Below are 27,199 nucleotides of genomic sequence, written 5' to 3' on the forward strand. Positions count from 1 at the left end.
TCCCGTCCAATCCCCCGGTCCAAGAGATAGGAATTCAATGGCTAGCAGCCACATACCTCATCTACTTCTTCTAAAACAGTTCTGCTTCTCAAGCCTCAGGTCTTCCAAGATCAACCAAGGCTAGTCGGCTATTTCGGTACAGAGAAAGTGACCGGTACAGTAAGGTAGGGCAGCTAACCGAGAAACCACTACTACAACTTGTAGTGACCATTTTGGCCCCGGACTTTCCCCCTCGTTCCAAGAATCAAACTATTGTTAAGTCACATCTCTAACTTCCGACCTCGACTTCGGAATCGGAATCGGAATCGGAAGCTAACGAAAGAAAACGTGGCTGAAGGCGGTGACGAGAACAGGAATAGCCAGTATAAAAGTGGTACGATCTTCTTTCTTCGGTTCGCTTAGACTGGAGGATGGAGATCCTCTTGAGGAGTTTTTGAAGCTATCGTGAGAATAAATGGAGAGCTGAAGATATGCTAAACGCGGCAGAGATACGAATTACAATCTACTTTGGAGATAACCCTGGGTGATCATCAGTATGGTGAATGGATTGCAGCCTATGAGCAGCTCGCGATTTGCAACTTTCAATTTGGGTTTCTGGATCTACGAGCAATGGTAAGGAGAGGTTCGCATAAGAAATTAATTCAGTAGGGAGAAAAGCTAAGTAATACAGGGGCAGTGAAAACCAAGCTATCTTTTGAGACTGAAGACCAGAAAGCACGTTTTGGGCATCCTCTAACGTTCAAGCTAAGCCAGCGATGAGGGTTTCCTTTGTGAGGGAGACCGAGCAAGTTCTGACTTAAGGAGAGTGATCTCGTGAGCTTGTCTGATAACCTATCCATTTATCATGTTATTCCTGGCTGCTTGGGCAGGACATTGCTAACTACCTACCTATCTACGTATCTACCTAGTTGTTGTTGTTTGCTGTTATCTACCTAATTCCAATCCTGTATCCCTCCATCCATTCATCATCCACTGCCCGTCCCATCATCCATTCATCCCATCAGAGCTCACTAGCCGGCAGCTATCGGATATTCCCCATCAAGCAAGAGAGGACTGCAATGAACAACCTCCATGGTATAAGCACATGATCCAGGAATCCTCCACGATCAAATGCTTCTAGTAACATGTAATCCAGCCAGTGATATGCATCCAGCTGCCTACCTCTCCTTCGCTCTCTGTCACCCCAATAGCAATATCTCTACTCGTGTAACTGCCTCTCGGTGCAGTCTTCTGATAAGAAAGGAAGGAACCTGCTTAAAATCAATGCCATGTCGCAATGCTTGTTTTCATTTTGCCCCCGCCCTGATTTCATGGAACGAAATGATAGCATGGAACAATAATTTCAGATGCTGGCGATAGGGTGCTCCCATGATTCCCAAATTACGCCCCTATTGTTGCAAGTGTATCGCGAAATGTCCAGAGGTATGATCGATTTCATAGATTGTAGATCGTGCGAAGGTTGTTGGCATCCGGTGCTGAAATCTGACTGCTGATGAACACACCGAAGTCAGGTACAAGCGATTTGTAGAGATCAATAGTCTGGATTCAATCAGTATCTGACGCACAGAAGGGACGAAGTAAAGAAAACTTACATGCTGAAAGATCTGCTGCAAATCGGCTGTCAAAGGAGTATTGAATGCATCTGTCATTTTGTACCGAGAAACAGCAGTAAAGTATCGACCAAGATCCTTCTCCATTGCTTGTGGATTGCCCAGAATAGTGAGACTGAAGCCTTTGAACGCGGTTGCCTTCTCGAGCGTATAGTCAACGCTCTGTATGCACTTTAGAAAGGGCTCCGAGAAGGTGGACAGATGGGGTGCCATGATTTCGGAGTTTTCTAACCCTAGACGCCCGAGAGCGATCGCAGCATTTTCAAGTACAGACTTTGGGACTTCTGGATTTCCTAGGATTGCCAGATATCTCTCAAGTAGCTGTGGAACGTACGGCTCCATTCCTTTGCCATGCTGAATGGCAATCTCTCCAGCAGACCAGCATGCATTGTTGATAACGCTGAAACCTGTTTCGATTTGTTCATCCAGAATGGAGTCCAAGTCAAGCTGTTGGATGAGTAGGGGTAGCAAGGTTCCCAGGAAAGGCTCCAACTGCGGGAAGACATATTTTGCGCAGTCGCCGAGAAGTGCATATGATGATTGGCGCACATCATTCTCTGGATCCTCCATACAGAACTGGAGCAGCTCAAATAGGCGTGGCTGGGAGCCGGATACGAGCTCGGTGGACTGCTTTTGCTCAAGTGCCTGAATTATAGCGCTCAAGAGGTCCAAGCTCGTTACGAGAAAGTCCTTGTCTGGAGTGTCTAAAATTGGATTTCGAACAGAGGCAAGGTACTCTTCCAGGTTTTGATGGATGATCTGAATGCATCTGGTAAAAACGGGTTGCGCAAATGGGGCGAAGGACTCGGCAAGGGCGTTCGCAACGTATGATAGACACTCGAGGAGCGGGAAGAGCTCGCGAGACTGGTCAGAAACCTTATTCCACCGGTGGATGAGGGCGGGCATCAATAATTCAATCAGTTGGGGCTGGGCAAGGCCGTGGCCCACATGTTCGGCCAACGTCTGCACGCAGTCGTATAGGATGAACATGTTTCTGTCCTTGTATTTCTCGAAACACCGGACGAACTGGCGGATGATTGGTTCACAGTAAGGGGTGATGCTGGCACCAGCTTTCTCTTCGAGGTGTGCGAACGCTGACGCACCAGCTTCCTGTACCCGCTTGTTCTGATCCAGCATCTTCGTCAAAATGCCCTCCATCATAGGCTCGAAGTATTGGCTTCGTAGAGCAGGAGTGTTGAGATTAGCCCCCCAAGAAGAATATCTTCCCAAGGTCCAGCATGTGATTTGTCGAACAAGGGGCTCGGGGTCGTTGAGCAGCGAGATTAGATATGGGACTAATTCAGGCAGGTGTGGCGTTACAACATCAATACAACCTTCTGCTACTGCTCCGAGTGCAAGTACAGCAGCCTCTCTGAATGGCCATTCGTCGTGCTTCAAGTTGGTCATGAGGTAAGGCAGAATTGTCTCGAAGACGGGCGCCTTGAAATCTGATGCGAACACGTCGAGAGCAGCAGCAGAGCATTTCCGTAAGTTCCAGCGATCTTCTGGATTCGCATCGTCGTCATCGTCGTCGAACTCTTCAATTTCTCCTTCGCTCAAATCGTCGTCCATTCCGCTCAACTTCTGGTAATTCGCTCCATTCTGTTCTCCTCCTTCCTCGTCACCATTTGCAAGTGTTCTCGCACTCTTGTTTTTCGCAAATTTTGGCTTGATATCCTCCTCACGATCATCCTCTTCGGCATCGTTTCCACCACCTTCCAGCATTGCAATATCCTCGTCGCTGTAAACCATACTTTCCAGAAGAACAGGGATAATCTTGTGCAGGTAGGGAGCTAGTGATTTCCATAACTCGTTGTGTTCTCCAACGGTCAGCCAGAATTCAGCCGCATCACAGGCCAGCTCCTCGTCTTCAATCTTGCGCTGTTGGGCGAGCATGTACTCGACTAAACCCTCGATATGAGGTAGAATCTTGTCGGGTCTGATTTCAACAATCTGAACAAAAGCTCGGCACACCTGTCTTCGCACATCCGAGGATGGATCGTTTGCTAGTTGGAACAAACAGTTCAAGAGAGGGTCTAAGGAGACGAGAAGAGCCTGAGGCTTCTGAGGGATGAACACATTGATGCTTCCGAGAGCTAACGACCGAACTTTGGGCTTCTCGTTGGTCGTAAATGAAATCAGCTTGGGGATAATGAACGCAAGGGGTCGCTGTCCGCCATATTCCTTGTCCAAAATCTTCTTGTTATCCTCGCAAACTTTAGCCAAAGCAGCCATTGCACCCTCTTGTGCTTCAGGAGTGACCGCCCCGCTGTCGTTGCCAATCAATGCCAGCAGTTCTGGAAGAAGTTGTGGCCAACCTAGAATTCCACCTCGACTGACGATCTCCGTAATAACATTTCCAGCATAGCTTCGTATTGACTGATTCTTATCTTGTAATGCTAGAGGTACTGACGAGCGAACGAGTGCCAAGCTATCTTGGGGAATAGCTTTGTAACCAGTTCGGATATTGTTCTTCAGCATGACAGCTGCAGCAGATCGAACTGCATGGTATTCTTCTGGTGAGTAGTTTAATCCGGGAGGAGCTTGCGAGCTTGAAAATAGATACGTAAGGTAGTTGTTGATATCTGGAGAGGATTTGGCTTGAGAAAGCATCTATTATGGGGACGCAAAATCAATACATGCGACTTTCTGAGTATGCAGAAGCTGGCCTGCGATTATGGAGTAACTCACAATTTCAGCTTGCTTCTGCGCGGTCTTGTTATGACCACTAAGAGAGTCTCTTAGGCATCCTGAGAGTTGCCGCAATGGCTCTTGTTCTGGTTGCCAGGCCATAATCGACCTCTATCCCCAAGAACCCTTCGTCTTCTGTGGTAGTTCAAAAAGTTTCCCGATATGCAGGTGCGCTGTTCAGGTATGGGATCCGCCCTGGGAAAGTCGCACAGGTTGTTCTTTACTTGTGGGACATTAGAATTTCGCCGGTTGACGTCTGTTGGGCAAAAGGTAATCAGCACAGCGCGAATACATGATTCAGCCGGTACGACTGAGCATTTGCGAGCGCAGCAGCTGTTGGTATTGAACTCACAGATAGGGCAAATATTGCAGATCTGCGTAAGGGGTCAGGAATGGCGGGCGTTGTGTGGTAGGATCGATGTTGTGGCTACGTGAATGGTGATCGTGGGGTTATTTGCCAAAGTGATTTGTCGGTTGCAGGGCGAAGAAATGGCCGTCGCGGATAGCCACACACAAGGACGTGTAAATCTCTCTGATATGGGGGTCGAAGATATTTGAATTCAACGTCGAATGGTGGTAAATTCGAATATGTGGAGGGGGAGGGCAAATCGGGATGTTGCGCTGCGGTCGCCCACGTTGCTTGCGCAAAGCGTCGCTTCGTTTTGGTGGGGAGGTTGGAATTTGACTTTTTCTGAGCCTTGTCTTCCTTGCCTCCAGAACTTGCAGGGACCACTTCAGCCTCGAGGTGAGATGTCCAACGTTTCAAGGTGAATGCCAGCAGGAACAGTTATATATTAGACGAGAAAGAAGAAAATGAAATGACTTGTTCAGTTTCAATTTGTATTATTCAGAAAGCATGTGAGACAGTTTGGGTAACCCCAAAGGGGGCCCGACCTCTTACAGCCCAAGAAACAGACGTGGAGTTTCTTGGGAAGTTCGTCCAGCTTATTTTGATGTCTCTGCTATGGTGTTCTGGACTTCAATGCACAGTATATTCTTGCAGGTTTTACTTAGACTCGAGTGTTCGGTAGTTTTAGAATGTCATGAGACTTGCCGTCGGGTCAAGACAGTGCTACAAAATCATGTAGCTGTCCACAGCACCACCTTTAGAAGCCTACCCAGGTTTGGAAATTGTCATTTTAAATAGTTAGAACTGCCTTTCTGAACCAAGGGTGTGATTGCAATACTGGAAATGCTTGTGCAACCCAGTAGACATATCGCCGATGAGCAAGGGAAGCTGAGGTTACAGAGAATGCTCATATGCTATAAACTGATTGATTCCGTCCGAGAAAAGTGATTTTACTATCGTCTCGGCGTGACCTGAAAATCATTGCATGTCTTGAATTCAGATCATAGTTGGAATTACACGGCGTCATATCCCTTATCTGATAGCCTGGTGTCTAGATGTTTGTAGACTCCCACAGCAGGTCAATCTTCCACAGAAACGTTCCATGATGACGCCGTTCAAGTTGTACAGAGATTGAAATGAGATTTGTGGCACGTGGAACAGAATGAGCCTCGATGAATGTGTCCACAATCTTAGTCTGGATGCACCTCCTCAGCCATATCTGCCAGGCATGTGCGTTGCACAGTCTTGGGAACTCGAGAAACCGGGACGGATAGCTGCTGGACCCTTTTCTTGCTACTGTCGTCACACCAGTAGCCGTCGATCCGGCCCGGGTGACACCCAGATACGCAGCGTTGAAGCTTCTTCGTTGTGGAAACCGTGTTCAAAATCCGGAACTCCTCGTTGAGTTTGATGATTCGTTGGCCAAGATAATCATGGCCTCTTCAGCTGCCATTGACCCGTCTACCTTCAACTTCGTCCAAGACAACCTTTACAACCTTCTTGAACCCTTCCATCTCCTCCTCCACAGTGCCGCCTAGCCCAGCACTCGCAAAGCTTATCGAATTACCAACGTAGACAGCCTTCTTTGTCTTCCGCGCGAGAAGTTTAGCAAGACGTGTTGTGAACTCCACGGAGGATTCGTAGGTGTAAAGAGGGGTGGAGAGAGTTTGGCCTGGATTCAGTCTCTGATGTTCTATTAGCATGTGTATTCATTCTAGGTGGGATAAATAGCTCATTACATCGGGAAGGGCGTAGACAAATGATCCTAGTGGTACTGTTGAGGTGTCTCCATTCATAGCCGTAATCAAGAACAAGAGGATGGAGGTAGCCTGGACCGTAAGATGGATGTGAATTCTTGTATCTGGGGCTTTTGGAAGCGGGAATGATAATTGGATAGGCTGCCCTGACACGCCTGACGCTGGATTAGCCTCTTTTGCCATTTTCAATACGAATTGAGTGTGGACCGAAGATTTGGAAGTTGGAGAAGCTCAGAACAAGCTCCATGAGCTTCAAATTTAGCGCGGGGTGTCTTGAACCCTGACTCGCCACGTGACAATGATAAATTGGTCAAAATCTGGTCCAGATTCTCTTCTCTTCTGGCAGTCAAACTCAAAGCACATTTACTCCCTTTTGAGAAGATGTGTACATCACCACGAATAACAGCGCTGTGATGGGGTGCGCGAAACCTTGCTGTACGTGCTCTAGAAGTAACGAATCACAACCATGAAACCCATTTCGCTCAGGTTTTCAACTTCGAGGACATCAAGAACTCACGATTCTCACACATATTCTAGGAAATAATGTTCATCCATATTTGGTTAGGAAACCAAGATTCAGATTCGTCATTTCGATACCAAAGACACTAGGAGTATTGCAATCTCTTGTCCTCCAATAACTTTGGTTCCTCAGATCTTCGCGTTCTGGAACTTCTCAGCAAGCCAGTCAGCTTCATCCTTACTATCCCCAAGCCCAACTTGTCGAAGCTTCTCATCAAGCCATTTCACATCTTCCTTGCTGTCTCCAGGTCCTCCAGCCCAATGTCCCCAGATACTGGGGAATGGAACCATAATTCCCACTCCCTCTTTCATGTTCTCAACTTCAATCTCAGAGTCCTCAGGTCTATGCTCGTTAGCTTTATGTTCTCGCCAATGATGTTGAAGTATATAAACATACGGGAAATACAAGTCTGTCTTTCCTGGAAGAACGAGGGCTTTTGCTTTGATAGCTTGCATGGCAGCTTTGAAATCCCCATTGTATGGTTCTTGTTTGGAGCAGTCCCCTGATTGCCATGTGTACAACATGACTAACAAGTTTTCGGGATCTTCAAGGAGTCAGCATATATTTTTGTCGTTTCATTTGGAGTACATACCTTTAGATAATGCCCAGGTCTCCCAGAAGTTCTTCATGAAATCCTCTAAGTCCTTGAAGCCAAGCACACTTTCATAGAGCTTCTCACGATAGAAAGCTTGACTGAAACCCCACCCAGCATAAACACGGCCAAACGCTTTCAACCCAGCCTCCTTCTCTTCTGCGGTCCAAGTGCGATACTCTTCTCCTTTGGGGAGAACTCCGTCTTCGCAAGACCCAGCAGATCGGTGCTTCTTAGCTGAAAGCAGGGCAGATTTCACGCCTTCAAGAAAGACTTGATTATGTAGGGAGGTTTTCGCGGCACCACAGAATGGCACGATAATATCCATGAAGTCAGGATAGCTTGTTGCCCATTGGTAGGTTTGTCCTGCTCCCATGCTCCAGCCTAGTACGGCTCTTGCATGCGTGATGCCAAGATGCTTCGTGACGAGAGTGTGCTGAGCTCTCACGTTGTCGAAGAAAGTGACTCTTGGAAATGGGCGAATGTTGGAATTGGACGGGGAAGTGGATTGTCCATTTCCAAAGAGAGCGGTGATGACAATGAAGTACTTCTTTGGATTCAAGACATGATCCTCTCCAATCAGCCATTCGTTGTCCGCGATAGCTTCAAGGCATTAGCAAACTTTTTCCAAGGAGATGGTTCGACTTACAGCCGGAGTACCACGATGGATATATGATAGCAGGAGACTTCGGATCACCAAAAGTCTTGAATGCTATCTCAGCATCCGGGATGCTTTGTCCTGACTGGAGTTTCCAGTCTCCGAGCTTGAAAGTTTGGACGCCTGCCATGATCCTTCGATGATTCTGCTACCTTGCTCGAAGAGGAAGACTATGTTATATCTACTTAGCATTTCTAAGCAGATGAAGAAGGTTTAGCTGGTTTGCAGCATTTCTATTACCAATTGTGGACTTACCCCACCTGAGGTTGCTATGGTTTTGCTAAGACCGCGGAAATTAGGACAATGTGAGGTCTACGAGGCCTGGCAACGAAATTCGGTCTTCTTGCAAAGATGTTGATTATGAATACAATTAAGTTTAATGTTCAGAATGCGACATGAGCATTATCTCCAGAATATATAACAGAACGTAGGCTTTCCTATTTGGGAAGTGTAGCCCCTCACTTTGCTGCTCCTTATCAGCTCTCGATAAGCGCGGGGTCAATTCCGGCCTCCAAGCCATGACGTTTTTGATTCGAGAAAATAGAGTAGGAAGTGGAACACAGGACAGGTCTGCTTAGTGATGAACATTTATTCGCAGTACCCATAATGCAATTGCGACCTGTAACACATATCCACCGCATACCCCGTTGCCGGCAAGTCTCCCACTTATGCCAAATACCAAATACAAAACTTGACTGATATTCAAATAGACAGCTCTTCATACCCCTCTGTCGCAACCCCGCTACCCGCAACTTCTCCAAGTCAACACTCACCATGTCTCGAGCCGACGCCGAGAAACATATCCAGAGGAATCCACACCCGGATTTCAAGAGTGTGGAGGCAGAGCGACAGCCATGGGACAATTCACTTGCATGGAATGTCAAGCAGACCATCAATCCTGACTGGAAATACGGCGATGGTGCCAACGACGGAGGCGCAAGCCTGAAGATCCCACATGTGGAGATTGATCCCTACGAGAGCGGAAGACCAGCGGTATTCAATTACAAGCTCTTGATCTCTGGAATCATTCCCAGACCAATTGGATTCATCAGTACACGCTCGAAGGACGGAAGCAGTACCAATCTTGCGCCATTCAGCTACTTCTCTGTCATTAACCATGACCCACCACTCTTCACAATTGGATATGCTGGTGGTTTTGACAATGCGAAAGACTCGTTGAAGAATCTGTCAGAGACGAAGGAGTGCGTTATCAATATCATCTCGGAGCACTTCATCGAGGCGGCCAACGCTTGCAGTATCAATGCGCCATATGGAGACAGCGAGTGGGCGTTGAGTGGCTTGACTCCTGCACCGAGTTCGACTGTCAAGGCGAGCAGAGTCAAGGAAGCCATTTTCTCGATTGAGGGAAAGTTGGACTTCACCAAGGAGTACGAGAGTCGGGCTACGCCGGGAAAGAAGACTGGTGTTTTAGCAGTAATTGAGGGGACGAGGTTTTGGGTTAGAGAGGATGCGCTTAATGACGATAAGAATCAGGTTAACCCTGCTGTAAGTTCCGCTCGTGATTTTTGCAAATCGGCTATTAATATGAAATAGGTTCTCAAGCCAGTCAGTCGACTAGGAGGTATTACTTACGGAAGAACGACTGAGGGAGCAGAAATTCCTAGACCGGACTTTGAGGAGACGGTTGTCAAGAACGAGGAAGCGAAGAAGCTCGTCAAGCCAAAGGTCAACGGGCAGTAGTACCATCCATATGAGCCGGAAAATAGAGTTTATAGATTTGGTCATGCATTAGAGGGAAGGCAACATTAGAGTGGCATCGAATACCTTTCTAGAACATTAAATATATTTTACTATTATGTTTCTTTTCGCTGGGAATAACAAAGCTCCCTGTTGACACCCACTGTCTCGGGTACCCCATGTCGTGCCTCGGCCTCGGCTTGAATCTGACTGTCAGCTACATACCCCACAGCCATCCATCCCCGGATTATTAAATTGGGCTTCGATTTCATGTTTATAGGTCTCATCCAAGTTTGCCTATTCTCGATTGCCATACATCTTCACTACATATCAGTTCAATTTACTGCTTTCCCAAATTTATTCAGACTAATAGCTCAATCAGCCACGCAAGATGTCTAAATACGACACCGAGCTCCAAGACTTCCCCAACATCTTCTCCCTGAAAGGAAAGGTTGTCGTTGTAACAGGAGGCTCTCGTGGTCTTGGACTCCATGCAGCATCTGGGTACTCCTCCTCTGCAGCAACTAATCCTGTATATTCCTAGCTAATACAACATCCTTTCAGATTCCTCCAAGCCGGCGCATCCAAAGTGTACATCACCTCCCGCAAAGCCGCTGCCTGTGAAGCAGCCGTGAAAGCCCTCAACGCCCTCCCCAATCTCGCCCCCGGCGCAAAGGCCATTTCCGTACCTGCCGACAGTGCGAAGTTCGAAGGCGTCGAGCACTTGGTGCGCGAGGTTGCGAAGACGACGGATCATGTGGATATCTTGTTTGCGAATGCGGGTGCTACATGGGGAGAGGAGTTCGATACGCATCCGGACTCGGCATTTGGGAAGGTGATGGATTTGAATGTTAAGAGTGTGTTTAATACTATTCGATTGTAAGTCTGGCCCTCAATTGCAGGTTGCGTGGTGGAGGAGGGACAGAGTGCTAATTAGATATTTTGGACAGGTTTGCGCCAATGTTGCAGAAGAACGCATCTATCCAAGACCCGTCAAGAGTTATCATCACAGCTTCCGTAGCAGGCATTGGAATCGGTTCTTTGGGAAAGAATGCCACATTTGGATATTCCGCTTCCAAAGCAGCAGCTATCCATCTCGCAAAGAATCTGGCTGTTGAACTTGGTCCGAGACATGTTCTGGTTAATGCAATTGCGCCAGGATTCTTCCCGTCGAAGATGGCCAGTGGATTGATTGGGCTGAGTGGTGGCACGGAAGCTGCAGCCGCGAGGAATCCGAATAAGAGATTTGGCAAACCAGAAGATATTGCAGGACTGGTGGTTTTCTTGAGTAGCAGAGCCAGTTCGCATATTAATGGTGCGGTAGTCACTGTTGATGGAGGGGAAGTGTGGGCAAGAGGGGGAATGAATTCCGGGCTGGAAGATAAGCCTAAGCTTTGAGCTGGATGAATATTTGTAGCATTGTTTATTCTATACCGAGCTATTTACTGTAGATCTAGGCGAGTAGAAGCATAAGGAATACAGGGTATCATCGCTTCCTTGCAACCCAGTGGGTAGCCATGTATGTGTTTTGTAACATGCTTTCTACATCCTGAATATATGGCGCTGCAATTCCTGACTCTCTGTGCTCAATGTCAAAGCCAAATTTCTCGATCAATGCCACCACTTCGTCATCTGTCAATTCTACAGCACCTGGGTCTGCTATTCCTGTGTAAACAATTAGCGGTGCAACACGGCGTGGTAAGCGAAATCATACCTTGTGCCTCCTGTCCACTAGGAAATTCTTTCTCGCGCCCATGAGTCCCTGGGGCATTGTTCTCAAAATGCCATAACAAAGGCCCAATATTGACAAGTAAGCCTCCTTTCTTCAGACAGTTTTTTATCACTTCGATGTACCGAATTACGTTTGGAGCCGTATCTAGGAAGAAAACCGTAGCCACTGCATCGAACGAGTCCTTCTGGTCCTTGTCTCCATATAAGAGTAGAAAATCCGAAGCACTCATACTCATCTCTCCAGGCTTCTCAACGGCTCCCAACGCCGCAGCAGGATGGATGTCTGGCACGAGCACGGACTTCAAGTGATTGATACGAGTTCTGTGATTTGAAAAAGAGTGAACCCAAGGGAAAAGTGTATGGGCTTGTGCTTTCGGACAATGGTTTAGTATGTAAGAACTTGCGATCAACTGGTGGTAACTGATCTCATTCCCTTCAGTATCGAAACTGGCACAGCAAAGGTCGAAGACAAGTCGACCGAGACCTGCTCCTGGAACCAAGACTTTTAGGCTTCGGCCGGGGCGAGATTGTTGCTCCCTTTTAAGAGCTTTGATAACTGGACCGTAACATGCTTCTCGCTCAGCTGCACCTTCGGCCGACCAATCGCGGAAAAACTGTCTCAACGTACTTCTTGCTTTCTCCAAATCATTAGATGTAGCTTTGCCACGCCAGTCACTCTCTTTACTGTCCGCAGCAGTGATTCTATCTGGGATGCCAAAGGAAGTAACTCCTGACTTCCAGATAGCTAATGAGAGATCCGCATTGCTATCAATGGCGTCGTCGACAGCGTTCAGAGTGTCGAGGTAGGAGAATGGAGGAGCGGCTAGGAGTTCCAGGTGAGCTCTTGGGAGAGCATAGAAGGATTGTCTCCTGAGATGTGTGGTGTTGAAATGAGCGACTCGTGCATATTGGCTGCATGTGATGTAAGTAGACGATCTCCGTGACAAGCAAGACTGTCAGGACATGAGATAAATAAGACAAGCACATCGTTGGAGCGACATAAGATCTTCTACCTTACATATCACAGAGGAATATCCTCAAACCAAATACTTGAGAGATACTAATTATAGAAAAATAGAGGAAACAAGAGAATGTAAAAGCAAAAGTAGAAATAATAATGGTTGTTGACTTACTAAAAAGAGCTCAATGCTGCAAGTAATACCCTTTGTTCGTCAGGATCCTCGATGGTCTCCTCGTTCCCCTCCCACTCTGGGGTCATGATGCCTTCAACAGGATCAATTTCCAATGTCATTGCATGTTTCTATAAATTTGAGTGAAGAGTTTGAAAGGTGAACTCACTTCTTGAGACTCGCTTCGTTGCCGCTGGTTCAGACCTGTACCTCTACCTGTACTGCTGCATCAACACAACACTAGACCACATATGGTCCATCACTAGCGCCGCACCCCTGCTCGACCCTCCAAGTTCAGAGAGTAACCAACAAACGCCGCTCCCTTCCCTTCCTTTCATTCTTCGCTCTTCACCCCCAACTCGCTTTTCCGCCAGCCCGACCATCGCCATGGCTTCGCAATACGTCAAGGCGCAGGGCGTCACTGGGCCTCTGTCGACTGCTATGCCAACGGCCCAGGAACTCGCAGCCAATGACGATCTTGTTACAGAGTTGAAGAGACAGAACAACTACGAAAATCCAGAAGAGACTGCGAAGAGGTATGGCCACATTTCTGCCATGATAAATATTTGATCACCTACTAATAACATCTCGCATCTAGATCGGCCGTTCTCAAGTCCCTTCAGTCGATCACCGAGGAGTTTGTGAGGCAAGTCACCAGAGCCCAGGGCAAGCCGGAGGCGATCGCAAAAGCCGCGGGAGGAAAGATCGAGACTTTTGGAAGCTTTAAGCTTGGTGTCATAGGTCCTGGATCTGATATCGATACTCTCGTCGTCGTTCCTAAACATATCACCAAAGAGGAATTCTTCCAGAAGTTCCCAGAGGTACTGGTCAAGATGGCGCCTGAAGGTGCTATCACGGAACTAGTCCTCAAACCAGATGCTTATGTACCCATCATGACATTCAAGTACTCTGGAATTGACTTGGATTGCTTATTTGGCCGGATCGCAGGACTCGGTCAGATTCCAAGAGACCTAAAGATTGTCGACTCGGACTTGCTGCGTGGACTGGATCCTATAGAAACTCGCTCACTCAATGGTGTGCGTGTGGCAGATGAGATGTTAAGTTTAGTTCCCCAGCCAAACGTCTTTAGAACAGCCCTGCGGACAATTAAGCTCTGGAGCGCCCGGCGTGCAATTGCTGGTAATGTTTATGGCTTCCCGGGAGGTGTGGCGTGGGCAATCCTGGTTGCGCGCGTCTGCCAGCTTTATCCTAAGGCCACAGGTTCAACAATCATTATGAAGTTCTTCAAGATCGTAGACAAGTGGCCATGGCCTCAACCAGTCTTGTTGAAGCAGATTGAAACCGGCAAGCTGAACCTCCAGGTCTGGAATCCAAAGGTATGACATTTCGTTCTGCGGGCCAAACCAAACGCATGCTTACTTTTCGCAGAACAGCGGTACTGACAGAAGACACATCATGCCCATTATCACTCCAGCCTATCCCTCAATGTGCACTACACACAACGTTACTCGATCTACAATGGCGGTCCTGCAGAATGAGTTGAAGCGCGGTGGTGATATTGCTGATCGGGTGATGGCCGGCAAGGCGAAGTGGAAGGACCTTTTCGAGAAACATACATTTTTTACCAATAGCTATAAGTACTACCTATGCATTATTACTGCTAGTACCACGAAGGACATGCAGACGACATGGTCGGGTTGGGTGGAATCGAAGGTCAGATTGATAGTCGGCAGGCTTACAGAGCAGACTTCGGTTGCGATAGCCCACCCATTCAACAAGGGTTTCAACAGAGCCCACAGGTGCCGAACCGAGGAGCAAGTCGATGCAGTCAAAGGTGGAAGTCTGGAATACTATGCCAAAGACATGGGGACTGCAACAACTGGCCATGGTCTAGCTGCAGGTGGTATGGTGAAGGATGGCACTAGCAACGGAGAAGAGGAGAATGAGGACGACAAGATCACAATGGTATACACGACAACTCACTACATCGGACTGGAGCTTCACGAAGGTGAGTTCAAAGCGGTGTTTTCTGGGCCTGCAAACGCTTGGTATGGAGTGTGCCACCCATCTGCTAATATATTTAGGTGCTAAATCTCTCGATCTTTCCTGGCAAGTTGACGACTTCAAGAATACATGCGCCAGCTGGGACTTGTATGACAGCAATGTTAGTGCATTGCATGTTGCTCATACGAAGAAGTAAGTGTGCTTGGAGGTATTTACAGCAGTAATTGACCTCCGTTACAGTTACGATCTCCCCGAAGATTTGTTCGAGGACGGCGAAGTGAAGCCTACGAAACCACAGAAGAAGAAGCAGTCGAACAAACGTACTTCAGCCGACGTATGTAGCTTCTCCCATGCCTAGTTGGAACTGACCACAGCTGGGCGTTATATTTTCCAAAGACCTGCACTGGTTGTGGGTTTGGCACAGGGCAGAACTAACTTCTACTAGGATTCGGCGCAGCCAGCATCAAAGAGACAGCAAACTTCGGTAGTTGCAGCAGGATAAATCTGTGCGAATTCACCCCACCTTCTTTACCTCCTCCCTCTCGTTGACCAGATGTCTAACGGCAGGCTTTGGACTTCCCTTCGCCATTACAACTCGATTGCCACACTCGCATTCCAAAAAAACATTCTGGACTACTAACAAAAGCAGTTCCGGCAGGCATTGGAGCTGAGAATTGCTCTAGTAAGACCTTCGTCCCCTTCACACCCTGTTTTGTTTCTAGGGGAATCTTGTGACCAAAAACTTTGATACACATACAGGCGTGAGATGATTCTCAACCTGGCGCATCCATGATAGGCGTTCATAGACAGCGAGGACTTCGGAATGACATACATCGTCACAAAGCGACAGGCGAAGAGGCGTTGGCTATGGATGGCTTAGAAGCCCGTGTAATCTAGTTACCAATAAATGATTTTTTGAGACTACGGTCTCTTGCCAAAAGACAAGAAAAGCCTCCCTTGAAACCATGAAGAACAATGAAGATCTTGGGTGTTCTATCCTTTCCAAAACTGAAGGAGTCGAAGCTGGGATGGGAACAGCAGCTAGAAGGCTCGCCTGTTTGTTGTTTACCAGGTCTCTGGAGCGAAGGGGAAGGTGTATTTGGGCCAGGGTCTGATGACGCTCGGCGAAGCTACGTCAGAGCCCAGACCGAGGACTACTTCACAGGCAGCCTCTTGGCATCAGCCAGCACTCGACTAATTACTCCTTTGGACCACATCATTCTTCTCTTCTGTTCACATCTGCAAGAGCTACAAATCCATAATACAGACCATCGAGGTTGATTTGTTTCCATTGCAAAGAACGAAGCCATCCAAGTCTCTCCGCCATAAATGTCATCAGTCGTTGATAAGCGCTAGCTCCAAGTCCCCTCCAACGAAGCTTCCCTGTGATCCAACTCTACCTACCTGCCCATAGCCTCATACCTATCCTTCACCGAAACTGGCGCCTCCACCACTTCGACCAAGAGCTGGGCATCCTCATCATCGCCAGAGTCTCTTCCGCTACCTATTCCCACACCCTCGACAGACCGCGCGCGACAGACTTACCACCTTCCCTTTCGATACACTTCCATACTATAAGCTTCGAGCGCAGTCGCGGATTTTCAGCTTCATCGTCAAGCGCCAGAAACGACATCAAGAGAAAAGAGTCGCAGGGACACGGATTGTCGATATCCTCCGCAGGCGGGGCAGCAGAATCTTTGGCGTGCCGAAGAACAATGAGACTGGAGGACGATCTAAGCTGACCATGTCTGGTTTGCCTGGTAACGGCTCAGTTGAGGTTGGTGGCGAGAGAGAAAGTGGCTCAAGGAGAAAGAAACTGGCGGGATATCTGAAGGCTGCGAATGATTTAAGGCAGTCATACCAACAGTCCTACTCGGAGAGATGGGGTTCTGCGAACGGGGACTTTGGCGATGATACCAAGGGGATTCCGGGATCTTTCCCGGATGTTGCAATAGTGTCGCATGGGGACGAGCAACTCATTTTGTTTCCATCTTATGCAAAGAAGCATGTCAGGCAACAGCCTCCTGATCCAGCCTCAAATCCGGTTCGGAGAGATAGTAGTGGGAGTGAGATGAGCGCTGATGGACCTGCTGATGCAGAATACTGGGCTAGGGAATGGCAAAAGTTTGAGGATGATAGAGCAGTAGTAGATGTTGATGTTCGAGGCTGGATATACTCCCCCCATAGAGGACCAATGACAAGGAAGAACAGGTTGTTGATTGGCCTCGCTCGACAATTGAGTGGAATTCCAGCACCAAAGGACCCGAATAGAGACAATAGTCCAGATGCTGCACCATCATTGATTGCAAGGCACCAGGAACACGAGGCTCGCCGCGATGAAGAAAGGATTGCTCGTGAGGCGGACGAGATCTTGAGGAGAGGTCGAGGAGAAAAGAAGGCTGCGGCTCAGGGTCGATACAGTGAGAAGCCGAGGGAGGACTCGGACGATGAAAGCATATATGGCGACAAAATCAGATCTGGGACACATACTCCGCTAGGATCAGCTGAACCACCGGGTCCTGGACACCTTAGCAAGCGACAATCATGGAATCAACCTTCTGACATGACAACGACGGAGTTGCTGGCCGCAAACACACATCTCATGGCACGGCTGAAGCCATTCTTGACGAATCCATTAGTATCTACCCCTATTACAGTATTTTTCTATGATGAGAAGACTTCTGTGTCTCGTACGGTCACGACCAATGACGCTGGTCATTTTATTATGAGAGCTGCTCTAGACTTTGTCCCGACTCATGTGAGAGTATTGGCCTCGGAACATCTCTCGGCAACGGAAGAAGTCAAGATAACCCAGCCGAAGGGAGTCAGTCTTATCAGTGATGTTGACGATACTATTAAGCATTCGTCCATCGGTGGTGGGCCAAGAGAGATATTCAGGAATGCCTTCATTCGAGATCTAGCAGATCTGACAATTGATGGCGTGAAAGAGTGGTACAACACCATGTATGACATGGGAGTTGGGGTTCATTATGTTTCAAATTCTCCCTGGCAGCTGTTCCCGGTTCTGGTCAGTTTTTTCCGAAAGGCAGGTTTACCACCTGGATCCTATCACTTGAAGCAGTATAGTGGAATGTTACAGGGGATATTTGAGCCTGTGGCCGAGAGAAAGAAGGGAACCCTTGAGAGGATCATGAAAGACTTTCCAGAACGTAAATTCATCCTGATAGGAGACAGTGGAGAAGCAGACCTGGAAGTCTACACCGATGTAGCTCTTGCACATCCTGGCAAAATCTTGGCTATTTTCATCCGCGATGTTACCAGCCCTGGGAACCAAGGGTTCTTCGACTCTTCTATGGGACCATTGAGCGGTGATCGACGAAGAGGTCGAGCTGACCCATCGCGAACTGAATCATGGGATAGTCGCAAAACAACATCCACAATCTCGTTGGATTCGGCGGAAAGACGCCCCACCCTCCCACCAAGAGTTGCTACAGAAGTAGCTCCCCAGACCAGCACTGGCCCAGCTATGGGCAAATTGATCGATTTCGACGATGAGCCTCAGCAAGTAGATATACATGAATCCCATAGAAGAGTCATGCCCAGATCTGCCTCGGATTTTGAGGGTCTAGACTCCCCAAGGAGGAAATCTGCTCCTGAAGGCATAAGCCCTCGTGTACCGCCTCCTCGTCCTGTAAAACCTGCAGGACTACGAGGTGTATCAACCTCCGGCTCATCATCCGAGCCTGCTCTGCCCAAAACGAAGGGTTCTCCACCTCCACCACCTAAGCCTCGTCGGCCAAATGGCAGTCGAGAGGGTACACAATCTCACCCACTCTCCCAGGCAACTAGTTCAACAGATCTGAAATCACCCGAAGAGGATTCGTATCTCACAAGTGCACGCAATAAGGTAGCTGCAGCTTACAACTCCCTGCCAGAAGTCAGATCTCACCTGCCTGGCTATTCTCACGGCCCACTCTCCGAAAGTTCCTCCCTTTCATCACAAGAGAAACCACCTCCACCCCCGAGACGGGGAACAGGCTCAGTCGGTCCAGCAGCAGCGGCTATGACAAAACGGATGTCCTGGAACAGTACTGACACATCAGATGACGAGCGGCCGAACAACGGTGTGCCCGTCAACAAGAAGCTCGACTTGTGGCGAAGACGGTGGAAGCGAGCCAAAGACATCCTTGATGGACAAGGCGTGCAGTTGCGGGCTTGGAGGACTGGCAGCGATGTATGCTTAGAGGCGGTACAGATGGTTGAGAAGGCGATGCGAGATATGAATGTTGAGGGGTACGGAAATGATGGCAAGGGCAAGACGGGAGAGGGCGGTGGAGAGATGAAAACGAAAGATATGAAGAGGTCAAATAATTAATCACCGATAATAGTCTTCGATGAATTATACGTATATACATATTTATCAAACGATAACACTCTACATCCGTGCTCCACACCACCAATTTGGGTGGGTATTTTCTTATCAATTACCTAGATAATAATCGTCAGGGATGCCAATAATCCGATACATACAATTCATCATGGCATGTGCCAGTGCCTCTCCACGTTCCAAGGACACATCCTAATTCCATATATCAGGCGCAACACGACCCACAACACTCGCAACTATTGCAATTCATGCCTAAACTCCTCGCTCAACGGCGCTCCATTCATATCCACCTGACTCCTCCTCGTCCCCCCACCCACAGGTCTCCTCGCAATACCCCCCGAACTCGACTGCCCGCCACCCATCTCCTGCACCCCAGGCGGAACATTCCAACTCCCGCGATTCTCACCACCTAACTCATTCACCTCGCTATGCGTCCCTAATTCATTCACGGTTCCCATAGTAGCAGCAGCAGCAGGAGGAGGAGGACTCTGCATCACCATCGGGGAATGCGATTGCCCTTGTGGGGGGGAGAAGCCTGAACCCATGGGACTGACGCCGCCTTGACTGCTGAGGTTACTTGCTCGCCGTTGCGTCTGGTCTTGAGCGAGTTCGCTGTATTGGCTCGGTGGGCTGGGGATGAGCGTCGATGAAGGATTGGTATAGACTGGTGGGGGAGATTGAGATGGTGGATATCCATTAACACTCGATTGCGTATTAGTATTCTCCCCGCCGCTCGACAAGTGTCCTCCCAAAGCAGGTCTATACACCTCCTGGGTTCCCACCCCAGCCGTCTGTTTCTCAGGATATACACCCATAGCTGGATGCTGCTGCTGTTGTTGCAGCTGCTGAGAAGCGCCATAAGCAGTAGCGGGCTTCATGGCCCCTCCTATTTCCGCTACATTGTTGTTGTTCATGCCGTATGCAGTCAATGCGCTCGCTTGCTCGTTCTGTATACGTGCTTGAGCAGCTGCAGACTCGGCACGCTTTTGCTTGCGTTTGCGTAGGCAGAACCAGAGGAGGAAAGCTAGGAGCGCGAGGACTGCGACGCCGCCTACTGCGCCGCCGACGATGGCTCCAATGGGCTTTTTGGAGTGTTTGTTTGGCGAGGGCGTCGGTCTGGGAGATGAAGAAGGTGTGCTTGTTGAATCGGAGCCGCCTACGAAGATAGTGGGTGTGGCAGGTGTGGATGTTTCGGTGGCTGTTGGATCAGGCGTTGCGAAGGACTCATCGGTAGTGGTCGTGTCGCTGGAATTGAAGCCATCGGTTTCTATGCGCGTGACGATGAGGCCGTAGGCGCTGGTTGAGCAGCCAAAGTTGTAGGCTGTAAATCCGGAGCCAAAATCGAATCCGAAGAAGCCGCAGTATGGCTCTTCCGCGGGACTGTTATATTGTTAGAATATTTTGGACATATTGACGACAGTTGGATATGGCTTTGATTCTCACCAGAAAATCTCAGACTTTGGCGGAACTCCTGATTGAGGATAATTCCAACACTGGGTGATCCAATCGTATGCTATACTCGTCTGTCCACATCCCTCATATAACCTGCCATTCACAGTCTGGAAAAGACATGTCTGTGAATTAACACATTGTGGCTGCCCGAACCCCCCAGGAATTGTCCACTCGGTACAAATGTTCGTCAATGCCCTCTGCTTCAATTTCTGCTTGACCAACTCCACCGAAGGAGCAGCTGTAGGCTGGAGAAAGACCTGTCCGTATCCATCTGCGAGAGTCTGTGTAGGGAATGCGCCAATCGCGAAGCCGCTCACTGAAGATGCCAGCGCTGCTATAGCTGTATATCGCAGGAGTGAGGCCATGGCCGGAAATCGATCACGACACCAAAAGACAAATTCAACAGTTCTTGACAACAATTGATGACGATAAGGATCGCACCCAAAGGAAAGAGAGCCGAAGTCGTACATGGGCATAGCTTACCTATGTATGGAAATGAGCTGAGGGGACGACTTCTTCCATTCGCTGGCTCATGACTCTCCCCGACGCCATGTCTTCAGCTGGGTGGACCGCGTTGTTCTTAAAAACGCCATCTTTCATCCCAATGCGGGACATGAGGCTCTCCCGTCTGCAAAGTGGAGGTGATTGGAGACTAAGTTGGAAGGATTCCAAAGGGCACCAGCGGAACCTATCATCTCTCACACTTGAGAAAGATAGACAAACAGATCCCCGTTCTCAGGACAAGTCCCTGGCTGCACTTGCACATGAGTTGCACTTGTGCAAGGGCAGGCTGCTTGACGGGAGCTGGAAATAGGCAAGCCGCCATAGTGAGGTTTTGGGGCAGTGAGACATTCGCTTAGCGAGCTGAAAGCCCCCTGAGCGAATCACAATAACACCTTCCTTGGCATCTCGCTGCGGGAGCGTGGTGGGTGGTGCCAAGATGTTTATCGACCCAGCGGGGCTATGGAGATCCAATAATCGTTTATTGTGTAGATCGAGAGCTTGGATGAGGGGTCCAGCGCAGCGGGACAGAACAACTGATTGATTTTGTTCCGAGGTTCGCGAGGCTGATTTGGAGTCCGGGTTCTCTTGGGGACAGTAGATACCTTATTTGGACATTGTGATGGCTTCTAGAAGCTTTTGTGGACAGTCAGATGGGCCGTGGGGCTAGCATAGGGCTGATTTGAGACTGTGGCAGGCTGACGTCGGATGGGCTTGTCAGATCTTCGCAGTGATTCCCTTGTTCCGGTAATCTATGTATGCTTTTCAACAACACCTGAGAAAAGAAACGTATTTCCAATCATCTTGACAAGTCTTGGGTATTTCTATATCATGTTCCTCCATCCTGTCCCATCCCAGAGAACCCGCTCTCGCTGGACGTATCTGGCATCAAAAATGAACCAGTATACCAACTATCGTCCTCGAGGAAGCTCATCCAATCATCTCCAGGAGTGCTGACCATACTCGCACTCATCGAATTGGGTGTCATCATACCCAATGGATTTTTCAACTTCCACTCCCATTTCATGCCGTCGCCAAACTCCATTTGCACAACATCGTTCATCAGTATTCTTGGAACGGTGTCTTCCTCGCCGGTCGTGCGTAGATGAATTTTCTCTAACTCCCACCACTCCTTAATCATTTTCACACCCGACTCGCTGTCCCACATTCCTTCTCTTCGTGGGCAGCGACTCAAGAGATCAATAGCGAGCGTCTTGATCTGCTGATCCTGACATCTTATACAGACATAGTACAAGGGTCCCACTATCCCCAAGTCTGTCGAGAAAGTAGCGGCCGTCTTGCCGTTCTTGATATCCTGCTCTTCAGTGGCAATCAAGGATCTACAAAGATTCGTGATGATTCTGAATTCGTCCGTGTGCTTTCTGAATAAAAACGAGTCGTTCATGGCCGCAGACAGCGGTCGAGAATCGGTAGCATCGGGTACCATCGCGGATATTATCTGGGCGGTCAGATGATGGATTTTCAGCAATGCTGCTCCTCGAAGCTCGCGATTGTCGAGGGAGGCAGATTTGGCTCGCATAAAACGCTCAAATGCGGAATTCCAACGTTGGTTATCTTCTGCATACTTTTGGAAAAGGTCAAAAGCTTCAAGTGGCTGTTCGCACATGGATAGGGAACCTTTGGCAGTTAGTGCTTTGTCTCATCGACCCTATTCGCCATTTACATACCATCGCACAAGTAAGTCATTCTAAAGAGCGAATTGGCAACTACATTCATAGAGTTCCTCGCTTCATCAAGCGTCTTGAAAACTTCGGGTATTGGCATCGTTCTCGAGCTCACATGAGCTAGCTCGACAACCATTTTCCTCCGCTCTGGTGTGGGCCGTGTGTCTATGAACAAAATGGCTTGGATACTAAGCCGTAAGAACAGAGGTGCGATTTCCGTAGTAATTGCATGCTCGTCCGCTGCAGATTTCGTTTTCAAGTCGCGTAAGATCTTGAGTCCGCTCTGTAGATGTGCCATGGCCGATACGAAGTGTCCCCTCAAGGAGTCGAAGCCTGTATTCATGAGTCCCCTAGATTCAGAACCAAGCTGTCCGATGGCCATGACTTACAGACGAACAGAATACACGACATCAGAGCCGTTATCGGTGCTTGAGTCCCATCTGCTAGCGATCTTCTCAAATGACCAATTGCTTTCACATATTGGTTTACTGCAAATGCATGTCCTTTGCTGACCTCGCCTGTGCCATAAGTGAGCTTCCGATTCGCAAATTCCTCATGTATAGACCCGATGGCAATAACAGCATGTCGAAGACTAGGCTCCGCGGCGCTTGCTTGCAGGACAAGCCTTTCCCAGAAATCAGAGGAGTAGAACCCTGTCAACTCTGCTCCCGTTTGTGATATGAAGTATTGGAATCCGCGCTTCTCTTGGGCACTTCCAGGGAGGAGAGCTGGCAATCGCTGAATAAGGGTGCCGGAATTGGAGTGGGGATTCGAAAGAGCAAATTCGGGGAGGTAGCCATCGCATTTTCGACCGGTACTGGTGCAGCGCTTGCAGTGGGGTTTGGCTTCGTCACATTTGATTCTGCGGACTCTGAGTAGGGTCAGTAGCTGTAGCTGAGGAGTTGAGGGATCCTTACTTGCAGGTTTGGCAGCCCGTCCTCGTCTTGGGACCACACTGTCTCCTTCGTTTCACTTGAGTCTGGGTTACTTGGTCTGCCATCTTGCCTCTGTCTCTTGAATGTCTTTGGAACAACAAAAGGGGGTATCAAGTTGAAGCTTCTAGAATGAGTAGAGAAAGCACAGCACCATGAACATATAGTAAATGAGCGATGAAGAGAGGAATGGGGTAAGATAGGGAAAGTATGCTTAAATGACGCCTATCATCAACAGGCTACAGACGGCGATCCATCTGCGGCACAGTCGAGCTTTGAACCTTGCATTTGTGAAGCTTCGCGGCAGAGCAGAAGCTTGCATGGTGGACGCGATTTGGCTGAGCCACTGTTGCACCTCTTTTCAAGGCTGAGCAACAGGTGAAATCCAGGATCACCAAGAGCGACGACACTGATTGGGACAAATAAGAGTGAGTGCTACACGAGCTGACGAATCAGAGACCGTTGACAATTTAGCCCAGCTTACGTGAGCATCAGCACCCCTGTCCCAGGGTCCAAAGTCCTATGGTGATCATACTTTAAGCTTAAACTTTTCTATTCCTGGGAACAGACTATCGGGCCACCAAGAGGTTAGAAGTTGACAGTGACCTTCAAGCAGTTGCGAGTATCTCGCTTCCATAGGTACGCCTAGTCGGGAGCGAAAACAAAGTTCCTCATATGGAGGATTACGCCTTGTTTACTATGTACACCACTGCAGAACCACATGTTATTAACCCAAGACTTACTCGAACCATATCTGAAGGTATATCAGGGTCCCGAGTTTTCAAGATTGATTTTGGGCCAGGAAACAGCTGCTACTCGCTTAACACCAAAACAATAACAATCTGCTTTTTAACATCGCTCGGCTGAACTCGGCGAATTTGCTACAACACTTTTATATCCCACAAGCAGGACCATGCACATGTCCCTCTTCATCACCACCCATTATCATCTCAGGATCATCCCATTCCTCCCACCCATCCTCAAATAGCTTCCCCAACATCTCCACCCTCGTCTTTTCCCCAACGCCCTCCAACCTCATAACTCTTTCCCACTCCCCCATCTCCGCATCACTCAGCAAACACCCATCCAAAGTTCTCGTCAAACCCTCGACATCTAATCCCTCCCCGATCAACACAACCTCCTGCCTCCTATCACCCCACTCACCCTCGAAATCTCTTTCAATCATCTTAGTCAGCTCTATGCCTGCCTCGCCAGCAGGAAGCGGCCATTGCTCTCTGGGAACATTTGCAAACCATTGCAAACCTGGGGAGAACGTTAGCATAGCTCCGGCTTGAGACCAGTCACCGGACTGGTTCGGGCGTGTCGCGAGCCAGACAAAGCCCTTAGAGCGGAGGAGGTTGTGGAAGAGAGGATGGGATTTTTTGTTTGCGAGGCGTTGTTCTAGTGGGATGTCGGGATATTGCGTGAGTTCACTGGAATCCTCTGTAACACAGGTGCCTGGTGATGTGACTGCATCTGAAGGGCTACCAGAAGCCGTGGGAGATGCGGTCATGGGCGAATCTTGTCGTGGAGAAATGTGATCCTCGGATATTGGTGATGCAGAGTTGGAAGCAGGTCTATGTGCCGAGATGTATTCGTCGCCCTTGTCGTCTTCTTCATCATCTTCATCCTCTTCATTCTGAGGCTCAAGAATAACAAATTTATCATATACAAGCTCGAAAAGTCGTTTGGGTTCAAACGGACGACGAGCTCTGTACACGAACGAGTTGATACCATACCTATGACCATGGTTAGCATGCGGTTGGATGTTGCCTCCTAAAATTGGAGACGTTGGAGCAGGGGCTGCAATTCCTTTGCGCAAATACTTACTCCTCAGTCTCAGGTTTAGGTGCCAACACCTTCCTCTCATGATTGTCGATCATACTCATGTCATGCACACTTTTCAGCCACCCAGACGACTTAATACTCGTCTCCTCACTATACCTACCGGTAGAAATGATCTCTTTGACATCCAGTGGAATAGCGCCAAATGGGTTCTCAGATTGTTTGGATGGTCGAAGAGAAGTCTCCAGGATCTTGCAGCCTGGGTTGAGTGTCTTAATGAGACCACGGATGCGAGATAGGGTTTTGTCGTCAACCATGTCGATCTGTGAGGACACGTATTAGCTGTATTCGACCAGAAGCCCAACATTGTCTCAAGAATTGTGAAAATTAAGGGTTTGCGGGAGAAGGGGACGTACCTTATTCACAATAATCACATCCGCAAACTCAATCTGATCAATCATGAGATCCGTCACAGTCCTCTCATCTTCCGGAGTCTCCACCTCCGACGCAAACCTCTGATGCAGCAACTCAATAGTCTCGAACTCCTCGAAGAACCGAAACGCATCAACAACAGTAACAGTTGTATCAATCTTAGCGATCGAGTTAAGCCCACCATTATCAGCACTATAAACATCAACTTCAGCAACGTCCTTTCCACAACAATACATGCGAGTAGTGAAAAAGAAACTCACAGTTCCCCAAGAACATCCTTCTCCTCCTTACTCCACGCCATTTCTCCGCTCCCACCTCCATCACCACCCTCCGCCTCCACCATCGCCAAACTAAACTCCTTCGTAAAACTCTCCGCAACCTGCTGCGGCTCGCTGATCCCCGTACTCTCAATCAGCACATAATCATACTTCCCATCCTTAGCCAGTCTCGCCAGCTCAAGCACGAAGTCGCCGCGCAAGGTGCAGCAAATACAGCCATTCTGCATGGCTACGAGCTTTTGTTGGGAGGCAGGATTGGTTGAGGAGGTGGAGGAACGGATCAGGTTGGCGTCGACGTTGATGGCGGCCATGTCGTTGACGATTACGGCGATGTGGAAGCCATGGTGAGGGGAGTTGAGGATGTATTGGAGGAGGGTGGTTTTGCCGGAGCCCTTGATTGAGTATTAGCAGTGGTCTTGGTAGAAAGTCTAAGAGTAACTTTGGAGATCTTAGGAAGCCTACCAGAAACCCGGAGAGAAGTGTGATTGGAAGTGTCTTGAAAGTCCCCGTGGGCTCAACAATGCTTGAAGTTTCCATCTTCGCAATATCTTGCTTCTTGCTTCCCTTGGTATTGTTTTTTTTTGCTCTTCTTCGCAACTGGTTGTGAGTCCGCCTCTTACTTTCGTCGCAAGCTTCTGCTTCGTTTTGATGTCATTCGGTTATTATTTTTCTGCGTTCAAGTATTGATAGTTGTTGCCGACACTGGAGAAAAGGAGATATTGTTTAGAAAGTAGGAAATTTTGGTCTTACAAGTCTGAGGGAAGTATTTCGAAGTCAAATTATATGACCAGCAAGTAGATGCTGAGGTATGTCAGGTCTCTGATAGGCCCACGGATCGGGGAAGTACGGTATGTAAACACCTTGTTGTCTTTCGATGTTCGCTTAGCCAGTACGTCCAACAACCTTGTTGGTATCGGCACTGGCCTGTCTTTAAAGTTTTAAATCCAGCCTGGAACACTACATATTGGCTGGTATTGAATTGCACCTGTGGCCTTTGTATGATAAGGAAAGCAGTGATCTCACATGATCCGTTTTGACTCTGGGCAGCAACTTACCGCTTTCTTGATGCCCAATTTCATTCCACA

The 27,199-nt window shown here is 48.6% G+C and overlaps 11 protein-coding genes across 13 annotated transcripts; 4 read left to right on the plus strand and 7 right to left on the minus strand.

Annotated features, from left to right (window-relative positions):
- Window positions 1–1,434: 1,434 nt before the first annotated feature.
- Window positions 1,435–4,403, minus strand: ONS95_009411 (uncharacterized protein; the record flags this gene model as incomplete). Its single annotated transcript, XM_058503006.1, has 3 exons — window positions 1,435–1,539; window positions 1,593–4,223; window positions 4,302–4,403. The coding sequence occupies 3 exons, from the start codon at window positions 4,401–4,403 to the stop codon at window positions 1,435–1,437; spliced, it is 2,838 nt and encodes a 945-aa protein (XP_058361939.1).
- A 1,689-nt stretch (window positions 4,404–6,092) lies between these two features.
- Window positions 6,093–6,590, minus strand: ONS95_009412 (uncharacterized protein; the record flags this gene model as incomplete). The annotated part of the gene is made up of 2 exons (XM_058503007.1): window positions 6,093–6,335; window positions 6,390–6,590. The coding sequence occupies 2 exons, from the start codon at window positions 6,588–6,590 to the stop codon at window positions 6,093–6,095; spliced, it is 444 nt and encodes a 147-aa protein (XP_058361940.1).
- A 367-nt stretch (window positions 6,591–6,957) lies between these two features.
- ONS95_009413 (uncharacterized protein) lies at window positions 6,958–8,542 on the minus strand. Its single transcript, XM_058503008.1, has 4 exons — window positions 8,433–8,542; window positions 8,169–8,347; window positions 7,520–8,122; window positions 6,958–7,471 (listed from the first exon to the last, which is right to left on the minus strand). The coding sequence occupies exons 2-4, from the start codon at window positions 8,305–8,307 to the stop codon at window positions 7,056–7,058; spliced, it is 1,158 nt and encodes a 385-aa protein (XP_058361941.1). The 5' UTR covers window positions 8,308–8,347; window positions 8,433–8,542; the 3' UTR covers window positions 6,958–7,055.
- On the plus strand, window positions 8,543–9,974 carry ONS95_009414 (uncharacterized protein). 2 transcript variants are annotated; one of them, XM_058503009.1, is made up of 3 exons: window positions 8,543–8,830; window positions 8,888–9,683; window positions 9,732–9,974. In XM_058503009.1, exons 1-3 carry the CDS (start codon window positions 8,784–8,786, stop codon window positions 9,876–9,878), a joined length of 990 nt encoding a protein of 329 aa, XP_058361942.1. In that variant the 5' UTR covers window positions 8,543–8,783; the 3' UTR covers window positions 9,879–9,974. The 2 variants fall into 2 exon arrangements, with proteins under 2 accessions (XP_058361942.1, XP_058361943.1); XM_058503010.1 differs by having other exon boundaries at window positions 8,543–9,683.
- Window positions 9,975–11,351, plus strand: ONS95_009415 (uncharacterized protein). The gene is made up of 3 exons (XM_058503011.1): window positions 9,975–10,379; window positions 10,440–10,754; window positions 10,826–11,351. Exons 1-3 carry the CDS (start codon window positions 10,267–10,269, stop codon window positions 11,271–11,273), a joined length of 876 nt encoding a protein of 291 aa, XP_058361944.1. The 5' UTR covers window positions 9,975–10,266; the 3' UTR covers window positions 11,274–11,351.
- Window positions 11,352–11,361: 10 nt separating this feature from the next.
- ONS95_009416 (uncharacterized protein) lies at window positions 11,362–12,858 on the minus strand (the record flags this gene model as incomplete). Its single annotated transcript, XM_058503012.1, has 3 exons — window positions 11,362–11,540; window positions 11,590–12,518; window positions 12,740–12,858. The coding sequence occupies 3 exons, from the start codon at window positions 12,856–12,858 to the stop codon at window positions 11,362–11,364; spliced, it is 1,227 nt and encodes a 408-aa protein (XP_058361945.1).
- A 205-nt stretch (window positions 12,859–13,063) lies between these two features.
- Window positions 13,064–15,702, plus strand: PAP1 (polynucleotide adenylyltransferase). Of its 2 annotated transcripts, XM_058503013.1 has the most exons (7): window positions 13,064–13,272; window positions 13,335–14,073; window positions 14,126–14,705; window positions 14,782–14,893; window positions 14,942–15,035; window positions 15,147–15,207; window positions 15,269–15,702. In XM_058503013.1, the coding sequence occupies exons 1-6, from the start codon at window positions 13,124–13,126 to the stop codon at window positions 15,201–15,203; spliced, it is 1,731 nt and encodes a 576-aa protein (XP_058361946.1). In that variant the 5' UTR covers window positions 13,064–13,123; the 3' UTR covers window positions 15,204–15,207; window positions 15,269–15,702. The 2 variants fall into 2 exon arrangements, with proteins under 2 accessions (XP_058361946.1, XP_058361947.1); XM_058503014.1 differs by having other exon boundaries at window positions 13,089–13,272; window positions 14,942–15,702.
- ONS95_009418 (uncharacterized protein) lies at window positions 15,703–19,037 on the plus strand (the record flags this gene model as incomplete). Its single annotated transcript, XM_058503015.1, has 1 exon — window positions 15,703–19,037. The coding sequence occupies exon 1, from the start codon at window positions 16,446–16,448 to the stop codon at window positions 19,035–19,037; it is 2,592 nt and encodes an 863-aa protein (XP_058361948.1). The 5' UTR covers window positions 15,703–16,445.
- A 248-nt stretch (window positions 19,038–19,285) lies between these two features.
- On the minus strand, window positions 19,286–20,866 carry ONS95_009419 (uncharacterized protein; the record flags this gene model as incomplete). Its single annotated transcript, XM_058503016.1, has 2 exons — window positions 19,286–20,429; window positions 20,493–20,866. 2 exons carry the CDS (start codon window positions 20,864–20,866, stop codon window positions 19,286–19,288), a joined length of 1,518 nt encoding a protein of 505 aa, XP_058361949.1.
- A 965-nt stretch (window positions 20,867–21,831) lies between these two features.
- On the minus strand, window positions 21,832–23,687 carry ONS95_009420 (uncharacterized protein; the record flags this gene model as incomplete). The annotated part of the gene is made up of 4 exons (XM_058503017.1): window positions 21,832–22,640; window positions 22,691–23,020; window positions 23,077–23,558; window positions 23,605–23,687. The coding sequence occupies 4 exons, from the start codon at window positions 23,685–23,687 to the stop codon at window positions 21,832–21,834; spliced, it is 1,704 nt and encodes a 567-aa protein (XP_058361950.1).
- An 824-nt stretch (window positions 23,688–24,511) lies between these two features.
- ONS95_009421 (uncharacterized protein) lies at window positions 24,512–26,651 on the minus strand (the record flags this gene model as incomplete). The annotated part of the gene is made up of 5 exons (XM_058503018.1): window positions 24,512–25,358; window positions 25,450–25,727; window positions 25,821–26,028; window positions 26,097–26,506; window positions 26,577–26,651. The coding sequence occupies 5 exons, from the start codon at window positions 26,649–26,651 to the stop codon at window positions 24,512–24,514; spliced, it is 1,818 nt and encodes a 605-aa protein (XP_058361951.1).
- Window positions 26,652–27,199: the final 548 nt, after the last annotated feature.

Source organism: Cadophora gregata (assembly GCF_030347475.1).
Source record: "Cadophora gregata isolate MNR1 chromosome Unknown scaffold_3, whole genome shotgun sequence".
Classification (NCBI taxonomy): domain Eukaryota; kingdom Fungi; phylum Ascomycota; class Leotiomycetes; order Helotiales; family Ploettnerulaceae; genus Cadophora; species Cadophora gregata.